The sequence below is a fragment of the Pseudonaja textilis genome, chromosome 2, assembly GCF_049901715.1.
Source record: "Pseudonaja textilis isolate UNSWEBS1 chromosome 2, rPseTex1.2, whole genome shotgun sequence".
Lineage (NCBI taxonomy): Eukaryota > Metazoa > Chordata > Lepidosauria > Squamata > Elapidae > Pseudonaja > Pseudonaja textilis.
In genome coordinates this window covers 169,128,977-169,150,299 of record NC_141991.1, presented here as the reverse complement: position 1 = coordinate 169,150,299, position 21,323 = coordinate 169,128,977, and the positions used below count along the sequence as shown (strand labels likewise).

Genomic DNA, 21,323 nt, shown 5'->3' with positions numbered 1-21,323 from the left:
TATGATTTTTACAACATTGTGGCTGTAGGAACCAGCCAATTTACTTGACAAATCACGATTAAACCAAAAATGGGGTAGGCTCTGCAGGCATTATGGAATAGATTGGTTTGATAGTATAAAATAGCTTTCATATTTATTGCTCATTAGAATAATTACACACATAGCTAAAAATTATTTAATAAATGGGTATATAGGCCGATAGAAAAAATGTGTCTGCAATGCAGAATGCGTGTGGGCAATAGGCTAAGTGAGCAAATCATACAAAGGTTTGATAAATGGGGCTGATTTTTTTCCCCTAACCTTGATTGCATTTCCCCCCTGATTTTCTGGGAATTATTAAATCATTTTTCAAGCTTAAGTTATATTTTCAAGCTCATACTTTAATAAGGTACACATGAGAAGAGCAGGGAAAGAAGAGACCAATTGTTCAACTAAAAACATTGGACAATGGTACATATCTGCTGTTTTGGTTGGTCTGATCTTCCCTTCTTGAAACTCTAAACTTGAATAGCAAGTTTGTGGCTCTTATTTCTTCCTGGCTAAAAGAAAAAGCTAGAAGTGTCAAGACCAATGGATGCTGTCAGAATGATACTCTCCAGTCTCCAGTCCCAGAACAATTTTATATTCCGGCTGGTGATTGAGGGCAAAGCAAGATTCCTATCACTATTCTTTTTCCGGGTGATCTAAGTGGCCATATTAGTCAGTTTCATTATGTTATTTCAGGAAGGAGGGAAATAATTTCCCAATGATTCTTTATTTCGTAGACAAGATCAAGCTATGCAGCCTTTCAATTGTATAATCCAAGGCCAGTTTTCAGAGGTGGTAGAGTGAGACCCTATGAAAGACAGAGAATTGGGACAGTGAGAGGCCAATCTTTTGCATGTTTTGAATGGCCCCTTGTCCACTGATTCTGCTTAGAGCAACAATATTTTAATATGCTTTTCTAAAAGTTTATCACAGTTTTGAAAGGCAATACAGAAATGTGTTTAACTACTACCTGATGTGTGTGTGTGTGTCTGACATTATTGAAATATAGCCAGCTGAAATTTATTTTATGTCATGAAACTTTCAAGATTTTACAGCATGCTTCTTGAGACAAAGATATGTAGAATAGAAGAGAATAACAGAGTTGGAAGGGACATTGTAGGTCATATAGTCCAACCCACGGCTCAAGCAGGAGATCTATACCATTTCTAATAGATGGTAGTCCAGTCTCTCCTTGAAAGCTTCCAGCGATGAAGCTCCCACAACTTCTGAAGGCAAGCAATTCCATTAGTTGATTGTTCTCACTGTCAGAAAATTTCTCCTTATTTCTGGGTTAAATCTCTCCTTGATCAGTTTCCTTGGTTGGTAGAAGTTTGCTGTTGATTTATTTACTTCATTAATACTTACCAATCAGAACAGCTGGAAGGAAGCTGTATGAAGCCATAGTCAAGGAGAAGTCTGAATTCCTATAATAAAGCTTTCCTAATGTAGACAGATTCAGAGAATTCCAATGAAAAAGGAGCTAGTCACAAGTAGATACTCCAGCAAGGAAGAGTTAACTTAGAGTCTTAGAACAACAACAAAACAGTAAGCAACAATGAAATTCTTGCCTAGCATGTCAAATGTTTTGTATGATTTTTTTTAAAAAAATATCAGCTGTCAACAGTAATTTAATTAAAAGGTTAGATCAATAAGCTAATAATTTAATTTTATGCTACAGCCTCACACTACATTTTAATGCCATTAATTTTTAGGCTTTCTGAATAAATGAGTAATTTATTCATGTATAAAAAGTGTAAATAAAATGTGTAAAGTGGGGCTTCAGAATCCCTCCCTTAAAAGAATTTCCCTTACTAAATGATGATTGGACTCCATGTCTACCAGATTGATCAGTAATGGATTCCACAATTGTTGAACGGAGTTCACATCTGTCTAGTCAGCAATAGATCCTACACCAATCAGACTGTGGGTTATGGAGGTCCCTGCCAATGAGAGCCATTCTTTCCAAGGCAAATATCCAAAGATCTGTACATGCCAACGGGATGGCTAAAGTCTGGGGTGCATTCAGCCCTACTACCAACAGGAAGAGTGCATTTGAAGCCTCAAAGTTAAGAGGGTATATAGAATTATCTAAAGATTTGTGTTTAAGGGGTCCCAAACTCTTTACACAGAATGCCCACTCAACCCAGGAGAAGTCTGAAGCATGAAGAGGAGGTTGAGAAGTGCAACCCCTTAATTGCAACCCCAGGGACACTTACACCAATGGAAGCGAGAATTACTTGGAAAGGCTCAGCAAATGTGGTCACCTTCTTCTGCAAGCCATAAAGGTCTTTCCGGGTATCTAACAGAGTCTTCTTTTTGAGGTGGCCAGGCTAGTCAGGCTCTTCAGGAGAGATTTTCTCCCATCCCCATTCAGACTTTAGGCATGACCTCCTGAGCAGCAATGTTGCAAAACTTTCCTTACCTCTGAGGTAAAAGGGCTGATGCCATTGTGAGAATAAGAGAGGAAGGGAAAGGATGGTCGCCCTCCTGTCTTTTGCCATTGTGTGCACACTGAGGAACCAATGTAGGAAGGAAGGGCCTCAGATCAGCAGCCCTGTAAACCCCCTTTGCATATTGGTCCCTTTTATCCAGTTCTTGGTTAATTTTAATGTTATAATTCTTTATGTTGACTCTTTTGATGTTTTTACTGTTCTTGTTGTTTTATTTTGTGTTTTGGGGAAGTTGAAAGTCACCCAGAGTCCCAGGACAGTGATACGGTCTTTAATGGAAGATTCCACTATTTATATTCTACTATTCCACTATTTATTAATCGTGTTGCATAGTGGTCATTCTTATCAATTTCTTGGTTAATATTAATGTTTTCATTCTTAATGTTGAATCTTTTGATGTTTTTCCTCTTCCTACGGTTTTATATTTTTTTATTCATTCATATATCTTATATATTGTTATTATCTAATGCTTCTTTCAAGATAATATAGTGAATCTGCATTATGACTAGTGATAGGATGACAATTTGTAGGTGATGGGGTGGGACCTGTAGCCTTCCAGATGTTTCTGAATTATGCCAGTGTCCCTCAACATCAGTCACAGTAGATGGAAAGGTGCAGCTCAGCAAGATTTGGAGGGCCATATTTCCATACTTCCCCAATGGCAGTAAATAAGTTAGCCATCACACTGTCTTCAGTGAAGCAGTCAAAGTAACTACTGTTCATAGTATATAGTCTTACTTTAGGGAAGTGGAAATTATCAGTACATTTTCACCATTAAATTTGTTCTTCAATGTTTCCCAAAAATAGAATGCTTCTGGACAAAAGAGTCAGTTATCACATTTCTGCAAGTAAGACAATTCTTGTCCATACATCAAACCACTGTATTATTCCTAGGAGTTGAGGAAGAAATAATGTGACTATAAATTGACTCTTAACAGCCTGATATCATTTTTAAAATTTAGTAATAAGTTGTCTAGAGTTTTCACAGAAAATGCCAAATGATACACCAAGTTCTTAACTATTGGAGGACTTTTAAAAAGAAAAAAGAAAAAAAGAAGAAAAGTGACTGGAAAACTGTCACCCATTCTAACTATATACTCCAATGTTACATGGCTGTACTTGTTGGATCTGTAAAATATTGGCTTGTTATCCAATATATGGTCAATACGAGAGTGTGATTTTGTTGTACTAGTTGGGGAATTCTGAACTTCAAATCTATGCATCTTAAAATAGCTAAGGTTGAAAAAGACAGACTTAAATGACATTCAAGCTTTTCCTTGAAGTCTTCAATATCCTCCTCCAAAAATGGAACCTAGTAGCAGACACGCTCAAGGATTGTGTTTCCCCTGCAATAGACAATAGCATTTGTGTACATCAGTGCTTCTGCTCATTGGGCATCCACTTTGTTGTGTAAAACAGACACAACTGGAGGTGGTATTCAGCAGGTTCTGACCAGTTCTGGAGAACTGGTAGTGGAAATTCTGAGTAGTTCGGAGAACTGCAAATACCATCTGTGACTGGCTCTGCCCCCATCTATTCTCTGCCTACTGAATCCCAGCGGATTGGATCGGTCTTCTTTTGTTGCCCTGCACAGGAAAATGGAGCTGGAAAGCAGGTTAGTGGGGTGGGGAGGGAATGGGGATTTTGCAGTAACTTTCCTCCAGGAGTGGGGAGGGAATGGAGATTTTATAGTATCCTTCCCTGCCATGCCCACCAAGCCACGCCACACCACACCTACCAAGCCATGCCCACAGAGCCGGTAGTACAAAATTTTGAATTCCACCACTGGACACGACTGTTGTACTGTAAATATCCACCCAGAGTTGCTTCAAAAAGAGATGGGCAGCAAATAAATGTAATAAATAAACAAGGAATACTAGTCACGCTATCGTTAAAAAATTTTTTTTTTATGAACTTCACATTTCTAAAAGTGTATTACATTGTAAAATATACAAACACATTCCAAACAATCCAATAAAAGAGTGTAAAGTGATGATGAAATCCCCTGTTCTCCCACTGTTTCGGCTTTCCTCACCAGATTTATCAAGGTTGACGTGCTCTGGGTCCCTTCCATTAAACGGTGTTAACTTGTTGGATGCAGGAATCATGCCTTCTCTGGCAGTGTTTGCTTTGTAGAACAGCATCCCTGTGGAAATGCAGAAGGTTCTGGTCCTTTTAGCCTCCATAAGGTTTTGGAATCCTGGCTATAGAGTAGACTTCTTATTTCAGTACCATCCAAACTTTCTGATCAATGTCGTTTTCAATCAAAAGTAAAACCAAAACATCCTTTTCAGGCTAGTTTTCAGGCCAGGAAGTCAGTCAAGTTCTGTTGATGTGATTTTATGATTGAAATGTATCATTTGCCTTGGGCTTTGTGGACAGATATTTTTAACTATTGGGTTTTTAATCTAGGTGACCTGCTGAGAGTCAGTCATTGTGAAATGGGAGGCCATATAAATTATATAAATGCTTTTTAAAAATACATGGAGCCAAATAATCAGCCCTATTGCTAAGTACTCTTGTGTCCATAACATTTTAGGGGATTTTGGACATCTCAGGGTAGGGCTGAGAATTTTGTATATAAGTAAAATTAAACACTCAGGGCATTCTTTGCATATTTCATAGGGGCATTTCCAAAATACATCTAAAATCCTAAAATAAACAGGAGAGAATGCCATCCAAAATATTTGTTCTTATTTATACCCGTTACCTACACTCCACATTAATCACCTAAAAGAGCCACAGGACCAGCTATTTTTATTGGATCTACCTACCATGAGTTTACTAATCCCTTAACATCCTCCAGCTAGAATAGAGTGTAACATAATGGCTTAAGATGATGAATAAAATTGAATAAAATTGAAGGAACATGATGGTGGCTGTTGGGATGCAAGAATGGTAATGGTACTACGTATTTTTGAAATTTATTTCATCCCACTATACTGTAGTAAATTTAACTTAACCAAACAGCCCAGTTGTGGGATTCAATTTTTTTTACTACCGGTTCTATGGGCGTGGCTTGGTGGGCATGGCAAGGAAAGGATACTATAAAATCTCCAGTCAGAGGTGGTATTTGCCGGTTCTCTGAACTACTCAAAATTTCCACTATCTGTTGTCCAGAACTGGTCAGAACCTGCTGAATTCCACCTCTGAAACAGCCTGTGAAATGATGGAATCATTTAGAATCTGGAGGCCACCAGATTTTGAAATCCATTTTTCCCATCACAGTGTCTTCAGATCAACCTGGGTAACTTTTCTGGGAGTTGAAGTCAACATATCTTAAAATTGTTCAGGTCGAGAAATATTGCTCCAGATATTTTGGGGCTACAACACTCAACACTGTGCAACTATCAAAAGCCACAGGGAGAATTCTAGGCTTAGCATGTCTTGAGGACACTAGGTTGGGAAAACACTGATGTTCAGGAAAAACAAATAGACGTGGTCCTCAACTTACAACTATTCATTTAGTGACCATTCAAAGTTACAACAGCACTGGAAAGAATGACATGGCCATTTTTTTCACACTTAGGACCATTGCAACATCTCTGTGCTCACCTGATCAAAATTCGGAAACTTGGCCTTATTGTTATGACAATTGCAGTGTCCTGGGGTCATGGGATCTCCTTTTGTAACCTTCTGACCAACAAAGTCAATGAAGAAAGCAGATTTGCATAACAAATGCATTGCTAACAACACTGGCAGTAATTCACTTAAAAGCCGTGGCAAGAAAAGTTGTATAATGAGCAAAACTCACTTAAGAACTGTCTCACTTGTGGTGAGTATACAGGACTACCTTTGTACCCTATGACTATCAGTGTTGCACCTTATGATTCTTGAATCTTGATGAATGTTTTTTTTCTTTTATGTACAATGAGAGCATGTGCACCAAGACAAATTCCTTGTGTGTCCAATCACGCTTGGCCAATAAAAGAATTCTATTCTATTCTATTCTATTCTATTCTATTCTATTCTACCTGGGTACTCATTCCGTGTGGTGCCCTATTCTAAATGGTGAGGAAGAACAAGAGAAAAATCAGCTGGGTTTACAATGTATTTGGAATCATTTGTAAATCAAACAGATTTATGGTATGGCAGGATTCAAAGAAAGGATGACAATTAGGAAAAAACACCCTACAGTACTATGATTTCCTGTTTCTTTCAGAAAAGGGATAAGCCATCCAATTTTTTTGTTACAATAGCTTGGACAGTCTCAAATAGGTATCCAAAGAAATATATTTAATTGTCTTTTACACATGGTTTACCAAAAACAAAATAGCAGCACAGCTATGCTTCCAACAGAAATATTTAATTCATGTGAAATATAGCAAATAATGTTTAGTGAACTTTCTGTTGCTGGTTAGGAGTTATTCTATGAGTGGTCATCATACACTATCAGAGAAACCTCTGGTTACTCTCCTTCTCTGTTGCCTTTCAGAGTGCAATCATCAACTTGATGCCTTCCAGCAGTGTTTAAATTTCATTTCCCCCTATCAGTATTACAATTAGAGATGATGGGTTAACAATCAAGCATATTTGGAGTTTATCTCGTTGAAGAAGATAGGGTGATTTTAGTTGATAGATAACCTTACAGAAGTAAACAGTTAATATGGATTACTTCAGTAGTCTGATCAGCAATCTATTCATTTTTTCCTCTTTTTATTACCCTGTAATCCCTTGTTTTGGGTAGGGTCAGGGAGACTGAGTAGAGCTGAGCATTTACAGGCCGGATGCCCTTCCTGATGCCTATGCAAAATTCACAGCAGCTATTTTCTCTTTGCGCTCTGATAGAGAAACATCTGTCATTGCCTAGGATTAACTCTCGACCTTCTGAGTGGGAGCCGAGCATCTTCGCCTCTCAGCTACCTCACCACTCAGCAATCTATTCATTTATTACTTGCAAAACTAATGGCTTATGTATAAAGGATTTTTCTTTACAAAAGGTTTAGGAATGTTGACAAATGGTTGTGAGAGTTTGAACTGATGATTCTCTTCTGATTCATTTTGGCCTATTTTATTCCTTCTATAAATGAAGCAAAAAAAAACCTATTCTACACAATGGACTAGGAATCTGAGCCAGTATGACTATTAATCTTCTGTTGATCTTAGAGATACGCATAATAGCAGACACTGTAACCAAGAAATTCTTAGCAGAAAAATGATTATGGAAAGGATTATCCGAGGGACATTTGAAAGCCACTATAGTAACATAGATTTCCCCAATCTACTATCTTCCAAAAAGGTTGAGGTGGAACTCCATAGGTTTTGCTGGCTGTGGATAATGGGAGTTAGTCTACCCATCTGAAAGGCTGGCTTAATACATTGTAAAGTGATGAGAATACTTTTCTTATGGCTTGGGATGAAAACTGATATTCTCTAAACTGTTGCTAATGTGTGGTTTGACTATCCTATTAAAAAAGATCATGCAAAACGTGAATCACCACCCATATATTATACATCTGCTATCAATGGTTGTAGAAATAATCCCGCTGTTCCAAATACACAGAGAATTATGAACACCCACAGAAATACTCTATCGATTACCATGGCGACATATTTCCAGTCATCTTCTACCTGCAACACATAAGAAAATACATATATATTCAATTGAATTCATAATATTTAATTGACACTATTAAAATGACTCTGTGCTTTCTGAGATTTCTCAATTCCTTCCCCACCTCCAAACAAGATACATTTAGAATCTCCATATAGATTCATATATAGAACATTTGTTGGTGTAACCACAGGTCACAAGATAGAATCATCATATATATTTGTTATATAATTATTATAATATTTTAGTATTATTTGTAAAGAAGAACTTGGCACACTTTCTGCTGTCATATTGGATGCAATCCACGTTGTTCCAATTTCTCAATAAATTACAGAACATTTAATTTCTTTTATATAAGTATTATGTTATTTCTACCTACAAATGTTTTCTTGATAAGAAGTACAGTGTCTTCCCTAATTGCTAGCTACCAGTCCCACTATCTCTCATTTTGGATCATGTTGTGACAAGATCTGTTTGGTACTGTAATTCAACAACAACAAAAAGATCAACAGTTCCTGCTTCTCTGCATGTGAGTATAGTTAAGAGTTCTAAACAAGACTGTACATCCTTTAGGTGTTATAGTATATAACTCCTATTACAATTGTCTCTCTGGTACATAAATCATTACACACACACACACACACACACCAGTTATTTTTGTTGGTGATAGATCTTGACAAAAATATTGGAGAACCATAAAAGTGAGATATATTTTGATGTCCAAATTCAACTAGCAAGTCCAAATCGTATTCCTTTCCAAAACTAAAATGGAGAAAATCCTTCTTAGTTCCTATCATGCCTCTGACCTTTTATTCAATAAAAATATAGTACAGTCAAACATCTCTTCTTTTAGAGAGCTGAGGACAGATGCTTTCCTTTCTGCACAAAGAAGTTTTCCACCAAGATTTATATTTGCTGGAGCCTATTCTCTGAACCTCCGATTGCCACAGTTAACCCAGGCTTAGCTATAACACTGCAGCTTGGATTCTGTATACGTGCTTGGCTATTTTTCAAAATATCTTCTATGTTTCTGCATATCAGCACAGCCCGTAGAATTCAATAGAACTTCATTGATCAAATGCCATCTTGGGATCAGGGCCTGCCTTAGAGCTTCTACATGTCTATTTAGAGCCTTATTGCCAAAGTCAGAGAGCCTCCCAACATGAAATATTTATACGTTTAAGTAACCAAAGCCATTAGCACAACCACTGAAGTTCATTTTAAAAGCCATCGTACCCTTTTGCAGCTAATGTGAACATAGTGTCAAAAGTATAGTAAAAGGCCCAGCAAAGGATATACAGTAGTACCTCAACTCTCAGAGTTAATTGGTTCCAGGAGGTGTGATGAGTACCAAACATGATGAGTGCCAAACAAACCACTGTTCTACCAGGTGACCCTTGGTTTTGGGCCAGGAAGGACTTCCTGTCTGACTCTTTTCTTACAACTCAGTAGAGGCTAATGCCAACTCTGGAACCAACTACTCCTTCTTTCTCCTTCTTGCATTATTGCCTGTTTATCTGTCTCCTTGAAGGGAATGAACAATGAAAGGAAGAAGGAGCAAAAACCTTCACAGAGCCTTTATTATGCTTTGGCATCCCAGAAAGACAAGTATGGAGTAAGTAGGCAGTGAATAGCCTGGCAAGGCGATACAAGCACTCAATATTTTGCAAAGGGGCTCTCAAATTCTTCCCTGGGTGCTCTATATCAGGGCTCTCCAACCTCTCTGTTCAACTCTGGGAGTTGAAGTCCACAAGTCTTAAAGTTGCCAAGGTTAGAGACCCCTGCTCTATATGCAGTTAGTTTTCCTTTTCCTTGTGTTAATTGTATTAGGCTAGCACTATCCTATGTCAGTCTGCATAGTTAGATCACAGCTATGGTTTTAAACCCCCTTCATACAACTGGAATGTAGAATCAGTCGGTCTCCCTTTTCTACAGTTGAATTTACTCTGCCACCAATGGTTAGATGATCAGTGCTAAGCAATGCAAGAGATACCGTGTTTCTCATATAATAAGGCTGGGTCTTATTTTTTTTTGAGCCCCGAAAAAATGGCTAGGCTGTCTTTTCGGGGGTGACTTAATTCCCCCCCCCCCTTGCATCTTCGAGCGGGCGGTGACGGCTTGGATGTTGACCTTGGTGTTGGTGAGGCACTTCGTATTGGGGTCAACGCAGGCAGCACAATATCCGGGTGTGCAACAAAAGTACTTCGTAACAGCAAGCCCCCCCACCATTCCCCCGCATTTCACATGTTTTAATATAGGCCTTAATTTGGGGGGAGGGGCTTAATTTCATTTCATGCCTATAAAACATGTTGGCAATCCCTGAAATTGTGCCTCTGGTAATTGAGGCACAGCTAGCATGAGGTCCCTGTTGTCCTGTCTGTAGTTCTTTCTGTTGCTAGAGGAAACTGAAAACCAGAGCAGAATGTTCTAACCAATTTCTTCTAGCACAGGGTTATCAAACTGGTGGCCCTTTGGACCGGATGCATTTTGTGTAGGTCATGCCCAACCCTGACTCCGCAAAGGCAAAAAATGTCATGATACGTCATGATACATCATGTGACACAAACAAGTTTGACACCCAATTTCTAGCAGGACTTAACAATTCTGATGCTGCTTAAATAGCCTTCCATCGTTGCAACTCTCTAGCTCTTAGGTGCAGTTATTTTCAACCAACATGGTTTTAGTTTTCTACTGCAATTAGAGAAATGCCCCCAAATGACTGAAGCCTTTGGAGATAGAAACCATTCCACCTTGTTCTTCAGAGCTCTTACCTCTTTCGTTTCATTCTGACACCTCATGTTTTCTGCGATGAACTGAACACTGTTAATGACTTCTTTAACCTCTGGGGAATACTTGACTGATTCAGCTTCCCATTTGGCAGATTGGCAACTCTGTCTCCTTTGCTTCCTCACTGCTGTGTCCTTGGAGTTGTCACAGTGGCAGGAGCAGTGCTCACTGAGGACTTTCACTTCTGCAAGCTCCCCAGCCTTGGGCTTGTCGGGTTTAGTGGCACTTCCTTTCAGAGGTTGGGGAGGTTGGGAGTCAACATGTTTCTGTATGGGTCTCTTCATCATCAGAAGCTTGGGCAGAAGACCAAGGAAGACAGTTTTGACCCAGTTGGGCATTGTATGCATAGTTGGAGTCCGGTAATGGATATTCAGCACAAACACTGTCACCACAATAGAGAGTGTCACAAATATCATGGTGAACAGCAAGTATTCTCCCACTAGTGGGATGACCAAAGAAGTTGAGGGAATTGTCTCTGTGATTACCAGCAAGAAAACAGTCAATGAAAGGAGGACAGAGATGCAAAGAGTTACTTTCTCTCCACAGTCAGATGGAAGGTAAAATACTAATACAGTCAGGAATGAAATGAACAGGCAAGGTAAAATCAGATTGATGGTGTAAAACATGGGGAGCCTTCGGATATAAAAAGAATAGGTTATATCCGTATAGATTTCCTCACAGCAGTTGTACTTTATGTCATGTTTATAGCCAGAAGCATCAACTATTTCCCATTCATTGTTCTCCCAAAGGTCTTTCATGTCTACTTTGGAACCAATAATCAAAAGATCTATCTTGGCTTTGTCATATGTCCATGATCCAAATTTTAAGGAGCAGTTCTGGTGATCAAAGGGGAAGAAGGTAATATCCATGGGGCAGGAGCTTTTAAAAATGGCAGGTGGCATCCAGGTGATGGTGCCATCGTATCTGAGCAGAGCCTTGGTCCGTCCTTCAACCTGGAAATCTCCGACAGCACTGCAAATGCAAGCACAAGAGAATCTTAAGTTGTACACTTCTAGCTCAAAATGAACATGTTAATAGGGCTAAATATGGTGATGAATGTTCATACTTATTGTATAGCACAATATCAGGTTTCCAAATTTTGTCCGATGGCACGTGGATAAATTCAATTCCACCGAATTCCACTGGATTCCATTTCAATTTATAATCATTCCAAATCTAAAGAGAAAAATAATAAGCATTCAGTCCTATGATATACTGCACCCGTAAAGTGATTCTCACATGAAGAATATTACTGAAGTTGCCCTCAAGGTATTGCAACGGCGCAGTCATCATGACCTTTGGTAATGGATATTGAGAGACAAGTTTTAACACCCTCAGGATTGCTACAATTTCTCTACCCCTGGATTATAAGAACAATAGGACATAGAACAATAGGGTTGGAAGAGATTTGGAGGTCTTTTAGTCCAACCTCCTGCTCATGGCAGGAGATCCAATACCATTCTAGACAAATGGCTGTCCAATTTTTTCTTGAAAAACCTCCAGTGTTTGGACCCACCACCTCTGAAAGCAACCCATTCCACCGATTAATTTGTTCTCACTGCCTAGAAATTGCTCCTTAGTTCTAGCTTGGATTTCTCTTTAATGATCTTCCACGCTTCTTGTCCTGATTTCAGGTGCTTTGGAAAATAAATGGACTTCCTCTTCCCTGTTACAGATCCTCAAGTACAGTAGGACTGCTATCGTATCAACCCTAGTCCTTCTCTTCGTTCGATTAAGCATACCTAAGTTTCCTCAGTCATTCTTTTGGACTCATAAGATTGGGAATGATTTTCAAGTTAATAACTCCCCTTCTCTTTTTTTCCCCCTCTTCTTCTTTTGTAATAGTCCACTAAAAATATAGTGAAGACACCATTTGGTTTACTTTGGTTTAGCAGACTTAGGAGTTGATAGATCAAGTCTCTTGGATAAGAAGGTTTGTTTCCTTCACGAATGTCTTTGCTGCCTCTGAAAACTATTCTTGCTGTTTGCTGAATTGGGTTTGTAAGTTAAGGTGATGGTTCTGACCTAAATTCTCTCAAGATCTGATAACCAATCTCTGGGGAGTTTCTTGCCTACAATTCATTTATGGTTGCATTTATGGTTACTGGAATACTTTTAATCATGGTGCTGGCCCTCAAACATCCATTGCTTGTGTTGCCTCTTTTTCCCTGGCTGTGACTTTAGTTCCTGCCCTCCCTTTTTTTTCTGTTCTCATCTTATTCATCAAGCCTTTTGCTTTAAGGAATACCCATTTCTCTTTTTCGTCCATTAAATCAAGGGTTTTAATATATTGAAGGAGAAATGTATGAATTTTTCAAGTACTATATATGTGCTTTTGCTATAAATACACGGAGCCCTGGAATATCTCTAAACAGCTACCTGATTTTTTTCCTATCCAAATCTCTTCTGAATCCCAGTACCCACTGTGATCTCATCTCTAAAACCAGCATGGCAATAAACACGCACATACACTGACAGACTGATGCACACAAATTTGCTTACATGTCGTAGCCAGAGATTTGTCTCCATGATCTGATTGACTTCATCCTACAGGCAGAAGAAAGCAAACACTTTATTTCTACAGGCAGGCTATCTGGTTAACAAAGGGTAAAACCTCATTCCAGTTAGCCTAAATAACTTTGAAAGGATCCTGGGGACATTTTATGGAACAGCGAACAGAAATCTTGGTAGAAAAACCTGTTGCCTTCAGGTCACGTCTGTGGAGGCTTGTGAATACTTTACTTACAATTATTGAAAACAAGATGCTGAAAAAGTATTTGTTAAGGTAGACCCAGATAGTTATTGGCAATACATATTCAAAAATTACAGACTTATTAATGTTTATTGAAAAACACAGTCACATAAAGAAGACCGGTTGCATGTTCTATACATGAGATCTCTAGAAGAGAGGATTAAGCAGGATCCAGGAGAACTCCATGGGATCCCAGTAGGAGCATCTGTGAAGGTCTGTCCCCAAAAATTGGTAATCAGTATAACACATGTAAATAAGGGGTAGAGCTTTGGTTGAATGGGTGCAGCCCCTGAGTCGCATGTCCTCTTCCCATCTTTTTCCTGCTGTTCCACTGCTTTCCTGGCAATCAGTCACAAAATATTTGTATTCAGCATAATTCTGCTTGTACCCCAATCGTGCACTTTTCTACTCTTTACCTCCCAAATGAATTCATCTGAAGTTGTCCATGGGGAATTTGTAGAAAATTAAGATGAGTACCTTCTTGTTAACACTTAGGAACACTGGACAAATAGTAGTCTTCTTCAGGAGCATCCCAAAGCAGCAGAGAGTAGCGATGGGATTTGAAGTGTGGCTTCAACTAATTATTACCTTCTGTTTTTACAATTGTAAGAGATCTAGAACTTTGAGAATAGATGTCATGCAAATGATGGACGGTCTGAACAAATAAATCCAGGATTTTGGCCAGGAGGTTGATTTTCAAAGAAGCTTGATGGGGGGAACCAATGTTAGCGGGTACAAAAGGGGCAGTTTTAAATGCCCTCTAATACCCACATACAATGAAGCTCTAATATCAATGCTGCTCATTCAAGCAGAATTCCAAGCTCATCATAATCTCCAGCTCTCCACAGGAGCTCAGAATATAGCGGCTTTTCTAATTATTTTGTTAACGAGAGCAGCTTCTGATGAATGAAAAGCCTCCAGAGAAATTAAAATATTAAGAACCTGACTTGATAAATATATTGCGCCTCTGAGTACTGTGATTTAGCAATAACCAGAGAAGGAAGTTGAACTCAGTTCCGTCCTGCTGTCTTGATACACAGTACTTTAAGCCCCTGGTTAGCGGCTGGCTTGCTAGTCAGAGAAATGCCAAGAAAACATATTATTTGCAGAGTGTTTTGCTGAAAGAACTTTACCTATAACAAATTGTGGTGGAAATAATAACCTGGGAGCTGCTAGGGGGAAGTCTTACTGCAGAGGACATCCTGACTGATCTGCTGAGAGGGAGAAGAACCTGCATAAAGGAATCCTTAGTAAGCTTTCCAACAAGAGATCTAAAGGTTCTTTTACAAAAGACAAATGAACTGAAAAAATAACACACCAAAGTCCATTTGCTTTTGGGAAAAGTACCTTGGAGACACATTAGAGATGCTTTCTCTCCTTTAGTCCCTGGTGATGAATGATCTTTAATCATTTGCAAGGAATATTTCTTACTTTTCCTGATACACATTATTTATAGCAACAGCCTATCATGGGCTTTATATAAAATGACAAAGCCTCTTTATTTCAGGGAGGGAAGGCAGCCTGTCAGGTCTGCCATCTTCACTGCCATCCTGCCATACAGTGAGGAGGGAGAGATTGGGGAGGTAGGAGGGGGCATGATAGGGTGATGGAATCCAGAGGTGTCAATCCGGAACAGACTCGTTGATCAAGGATGGAGCTGTGAGAACGGAATGCGAAACTCCACCAAAGAGATGCCAAACCTTAAAGGCGTTCCCAAAACATCTACTTCAAATGTCATTGGTTAAGGAGGGAGGGTCGGGGGAGAGGGAAAAATGCAGACTTTGCGCGGGAATATTCAGATCCAGTTTTGCTTATGATGTAACCACTTGAACTTAGTAAAACTGAACTTTCACTTCAATCATGGAGTCGAGGGTCTTTCTCTCCTAAATGCTCAAGTCGGGACAAGCCTGACACAACCTTTCTCAGCAAAGGTGCTTTAAATGTCCAAATGCAGAGTTCCATACTCACACAGCATTCCTATTTTCTCTATTTTCATAGGAATCTCTCAATGACACACATGAAACAGCACCTCCAGCCTCATGGCAGAAATCTACAAATACTATCATTACCCCCTGAAGGGCCCATGCCTACATCAGGGCCACCAGATGAAAGGTCTCTTTGTCAATGACTGAAATGCAAGATTGTGCAAACCCTGCAAACATACCACATTTGCAAGCTGGGTAATTGCCACTTCGAAATGCACCTTCACGGGACTGGACACATTTTCTACAGGTCTGATGTACTGGTTGTAACGGGAGAACAGTTTGCGAAAAAGCCTTTCTTCTGATTTACTTGCCAAGCATCCTGTGTAGGAAAAGGAAATAAGAATAATAAGGTCCTTCAAAGTGAGGTAAGGACGCTAGCTGTGGATACGCTGGCTGGGATAATGGAATTTGGTCCAAAATACCTGAAGGACATAGAATGGAGAAAGTTGATTTAGATTACAGAAATCCCCATTGTTCAGCTGTTTGTGAGTGTACGATACTATTGCATGCGGTTTACTAAATTAATGCCCGTTGGATCAACAACTTAATTTGAAGCAAATAATAACTGGCATTGACAAAGTCCCCATCAATTTACTTGGAAGTTGAGTATATCCTGAGACAACTTCTTTACATCATCAAACAAGAACATCTGCCTATCTCAGATCCTTGGAAAGGACTCCATAGGTAGATAAAAATGCCAAGACCAATCTAAACATCCAGTTTACTATACGATGAACTACCATGTTTCTCATATAATAAGGCCGGGTCTTATTTTTTTTGAGCCCCGAAAAAATGGCTAGGCTGTCTTTTCAGGGGTGACTTAATTCCCACCCCATTGCATCTCTAGGCGGGCAGGCAACGACGGCTTGGATGTTGACCTCGGCATTGGTGGGGCACTTTGTATCAGGGTCAACGCAGGCAGCACCATATCTGGGTGTGCAACAAAAGTACTTCCTAATGGCAAGCCCCCCCTCACCATTCCCCCCCCCCCATTTCGCATGTTTTAATATAGGCCTTAATTTGGGGGGGAGGGGCTTAATTTCATTTCATGCCTATAAAACATGCTGGGACTTCCTATTGGGGGAGGCCGTATTGTTGGAGAAACAGGGTACTACTACAACTACTACTACAACAACAATACAGTATACATCAGGCAATTCCCATGCTAAAGAAATGGGAATAAAATTCATCATGGATTCATATCACAAATATGGATTGCAGATTGAAAAAAACAGCATGACAAAGACTTACATGTTGGCTAAATGAAAAACACAAACATACACCAATGACAAGCATCTGCAAATAAGTGACTGTCTATTCAGAGAGTTAGTGTCCAATCCATTTGGCATGTTGCACCCATCTATACTCCCCAAATCCATTGCCATTAGTGACTGCTGAGGGGAGTAAAAAGTCTCTGGAGAGCATCTTGTCATGCCCCTGGTGGAGACTGACTATGAGGAAGAGGAGGAACAGCTGACAGAGAGTGGAAGTGTGGCTCCAGAGGTCGTGGAGGAGGCTGGGGAAGGGCAGAGGCTGGCTGAGCAGACAGAGGAGGACCCAGGCCCATCCCCTATCCACCGTAAGGCATGCAGGGAGGAGAGGATCAGGGAGAGATGTGGTCTACTGGGGAGGAGACGGCTTTGAGTGACTTTTGGGAGAAAGCATCAGCCAAGGGGAACGGAATGAAGCATGCTAGAAGAAAGTATGGATGATTCCAAATGGGGATATTGCAGGGGAACGATCTTGTAAGAACTATAACTATTACATTATAACTATACACTGTAACTACACTAGTTACTCATTGCATATTGCTTTAGATAGATGGCATGTTCGCTGCTCATTTTCCTTCCCCACTAAATTGGCTTTCTTAGAAATACATGCGCTAAGGCAGTGCTTGAAAAAGTAGGACAACATAAGCTGGAAATCCCAGCATGTCATTATCTTCTGCTTTAGCCAAATTGACTTACTCCTTTCCAATCTAAAAATGGTAGCTAAGAAAATCATCAGATATATTCACTGAGGTCATGCCTACGCAGAGAAATCAGGATCTATTTGTATGCCGTTTTTGGTGTGAGGCTAGGAGGGCACTGCTGAATCCTGGAATACTTCAGCACTTACAGTTTCACTTCTGGTCTGACAGGCTCTTGAAATGACTGACCTGGTTTGTTTCTGGGCATCTTACAGAACCTTGATTGGTAGCTGGGTGCTGCCTATCTTATAAGTAGAATATGAAGGCAGATAGGTATTGATTTAACAAGATGTCTTGGTATCTGGGAATGACCTTGGGAGATAATGGGAGAGTCACAATCAGGGATAGGAGGCAGTGTAGCCCACAAAAGGAATATAGGTATGGAAACAACTCAGAAGGGACCTTCCTTTGTTTCTTAGGTTTCGAGAAAGAAGGCAATCTGGGGAGAAACATACTACCAGATTTGTAAGAGTCTATTAGTGTAGCCTATGGTTGTGAAAGTTGGACCTTAAAAAAGTAAGACAGGAAGAAAATCAACTCATTTGAGCTTTGGTGTTAGAATAGACACCTGCACATTCCTTGGATCAGGGGTGTCAAACTTGTGTGGTCACATGACGTATCGTGACTTTCCCCCCTTCACTAAACAGGGCATGGGCGTGGCCAGAGCAGGATGCATCCAGCCAGTGGGGCGTGAGTTTGACAGCCCTGCCTTGGACCAACAAACAAGTACTGGAGCGGAGCGTTAACATCAATCATGTCACTAGAAGACAAAAATCACAAAACTGCATCTCGCTTACTTTGGCCATGTCACACAAGGGAATTCCCTGGGTTACGTTTGGAAAAGTTAGCTGGCGAAGGAATTCTGGGAGTGGAAGTCTTAAAGTTCCCAAGGGAAAGGAACTCTGGCCTACCTGCTGAGACACAGCAGCATCAGGTATAGCTGCGCAAACTCTCCCCAGTTTAGGGAGATTGCTCTCAGTTCCATGTTTGCATTAAAGCAGGGGTTCCCAAGCTTGACAACTTTAAGCTTTGTGGACTTCAACTCGAGTTGAAGTCCACAAGTCTTAAAGTTGCCAAGTTTGGAGACTTCTGCATTAAAGGGAGGCAAGGAACTTGCTTAGCACTCTCATGACAGTGATACTTGTTGTACTCTTGATCCACAGGGTACAACAAGCAACAGTTGTCCCATTAAGCACTTCATCTGATCACTTCTGTATTTTACTTTCTTGTTAAAAATACAAAGACAGGGAAGAATTTTCCTCTATCTCTCCACCGACCATTCTTGACAAGAAGTACTAAAACCAAAAGTTCTGGACCAACAGCTGGACAAGTGACTGACTGAAGCATGAGCATAAGCAGTGTTGCCATATTGCTTACATCCAGCTTGCACACACATTTTAAAAAGTTGCCTAATTTGACAGGCATCCCCCCACAACCTCTCCATCAATTACCACCCCCAAAACAGAAACCTTTCCTGCTTAGAATATTGTGGACTGACTTTTTAAAGACACGGGCAAGTAAAATGTTGGCTACCGTAGTTGAGAGAAGGGGCTGTGAATTTTTCTTTAGATCTAAAGAAAAGAAAAAGAAATGGACAGCTGTCGTGTTTTGCTTATCAAGACTGCCAAGGCTTCGGGATCAAACTGAAACATTTTGGTGTGCATGTCGCTTAATCCTCATGCTTAACTTTCTCCACTCATTGTAATCATTCACAAAGTGGCATTTTCAGCCAGATGTTTCACTAGCTGACTCAGAAGTAAATTGCACTGAATTCCATTGGATTTATTCCCGAGTCAGCCACTGTCCAAACAGATCATTCTTCAAGTCGACATGCAGGGTAGAAATAGAAGCCAGCAGACTAACACTGCCTCCCAGTATAATACGACTTATCCTGAAATAGTTCATAATTTATACTTTATTACAGTAAACATAATGCTTTCTTCATTTGAATTTCAGCAGAGCTAGGAAAGCCCACGTACGCTTTTTCCAGGATGAAATTCAAGTATTTTTAACCCCCTTGGTAACAAAAGAGCCTTAACAATATGTGGGTCGTCCTACTTAACAAGGTTTCAGATAGAAAAACACATAGAAATGGTTTCTTTCCAAGATGCAATGGGGTTAAAAGGGCTGAAACTAAATTACAAAAGTGTCACCAGAAAAGGGTGAGTGGATGGGTGGGGAGGGAAGACTGCCGGAAAGACGGAGAAAAATAAAATAAAAAGAACTTACCTTGGAGAAGGAAAAAGCTCACAGGTCCCCTTAAATAGAAAGTGAAATAAAGAAGTGCCGACCATTTCTGCAGAAACATTGTCGAAAGAGTAAGTGGATGGTTTCTCTTGAGAGAACAAAAGAAATGGGCTTTGAGGATAGAAGCAAAGGGGCCAGGAAGGGAATAAGACCCTCAGATCTTCAGCACTGCAGTGACTATTTCAATTTTGCATCTGGTGCTGCAGCCCAACCCAGAACAGTGGCTTTCAATAATGCAACATCCTTCAGAGGAGAGAGAAAATCTTCCAGTGATGGGAGAGTTTCACTGACTTGAAGGCAAAATTGACTGATGACTCCTCAAATCTATGTGGTATGTTTGAAGGGCTACGCACTGGAGAAAGATCTGTGCAGTGGAGAGACACTGTGCAGTGTAGTGTAAGGTGCATCTCCCAGGTACTGTCCTGTCTCTCAGGCTGTGCTGCAGTGTGGATCTGAAAGAGAAACGTAGCTTTGAAGATCTTTCTTTTTTTTTTCCCCCATGCTGTGTACAGAAATCTTTGGAACTGTAAGCAGGTTGTCTCTAATATTTGGATAGACTCTCCTGCTCAAGCAGGGGGTTGGACTAGATGATCTCCAAGGTCCCTTCCAACTCTCTTGTTTATGTTCCTGCTTGTCTTGGCTCAGATGCATGACAGGCTGGAATCAAAGCAAGAGTGAAACTTACCTGAGCAAGAACTTCAAGGTGTGTTGGTAAGTCTCACTTCCTTAAGAAGTCTCACTTCCTATTAAGAAAAGTAACAACTATGTACACAACATGTTACACTGATGTCCTCACCTTATCTTCACCATGGAATATCCACTTCACTTTTTTTTTTTTAAAAAGTATTAGATTTATATCCCACCTTTGATTTGTAAAATTCAAGGCAGCATACCATATGCTCCCGGCTCCTATTTTATCCACAGCAACTCTCCAAAATGAGTCAGGCTGAGATAAAATGGCTCCAAGTCACTCAACTGGCTTTCATGCCAAGGGGAAGAGTCAAATTCAGCCTCCCAGGCTGCTTGGCTGATACCCAGTAATGGACAAACTTCAAGCTACACACTGAACAACTTAAAGCTACACACAAGCAGGAACCACATTAATACAAAGTGTAGACCAGCCCAGTGCACATATTCTGGAGAGAGACAAGTTCCCTGATGGTGGGGTCCAAAAGTGTGGAAGAATAAACCTTTGGTCTCAGTAACTGATTCAGATTGGATCCTGCAACATTATCCTGGGACATGTATGTTTACCTTCATTCGCAATGGACTCAAACAAACTATGGTTCTTTGAGCTGCAAGGAACTCTCTTACTTAATTTCAGAATATTCTCCTGCAAACGACTGATGCAGATTTTTAACAAGAATGATCTGCTCCCTCCCCTTGGGTAAGGAAAGAAAAAAAGGGTGGAAAAAGAAAAATAACAACACCCACTCCCACTTTCACCATCAGTTGTTTTTCATAGCTGTCAATCATTTTATTGCCGATCTCAGCCTGGTGACTCTGGGTGCCTAACAGTACATAAAGACACACACAAAAAGAGCAACATCAA

The 21,323-nt window shown here is 40.1% G+C and overlaps 1 protein-coding gene across 1 annotated transcript; it reads right to left on the bottom strand.

Annotated features, from left to right (window-relative positions):
* Nucleotides 1-7,000: 7,000 nt before the first annotated feature.
* CHRNA6 (cholinergic receptor nicotinic alpha 6 subunit) lies at nucleotides 7,001-20,671 on the bottom strand. Its single transcript, XM_026712707.2, has 7 exons — nucleotides 20,568-20,671; nucleotides 19,754-20,223; nucleotides 15,735-15,874; nucleotides 13,321-13,365; nucleotides 11,885-11,994; nucleotides 10,803-11,790; nucleotides 7,001-8,048 (listed from the first exon to the last, which is right to left on the bottom strand). Exons 2-7 carry the CDS (start codon nucleotides 19,830-19,832, stop codon nucleotides 7,926-7,928), a joined length of 1,485 nt encoding a protein of 494 aa, XP_026568492.2. The 5' UTR covers nucleotides 19,833-20,223; nucleotides 20,568-20,671; the 3' UTR covers nucleotides 7,001-7,925.
* Between the last annotated feature and the right edge of the window lie 652 nt (nucleotides 20,672-21,323).

Coding starts and splice junctions, on each gene's coding strand:
- CHRNA6 (XM_026712707.2), bottom strand. CDS start 19,832: ATGTTTCTGCAGAAATGGTCGGCACTTCTTTATTTCACTTTCTATTTA. Junction 15,875..19,753: donor GAGCTTTTTCCTTCTCCAAG/GTAAGTTCTTTT, acceptor TTTCCTACACAG/GATGCTTGGCAAGTAAATCA. Junction 11,791..11,884: donor GATATTGTGCTATACAATAA/GTATGAACATTC, acceptor TTGCATTTGCAG/TGCTGTCGGAGATTTCCAGG.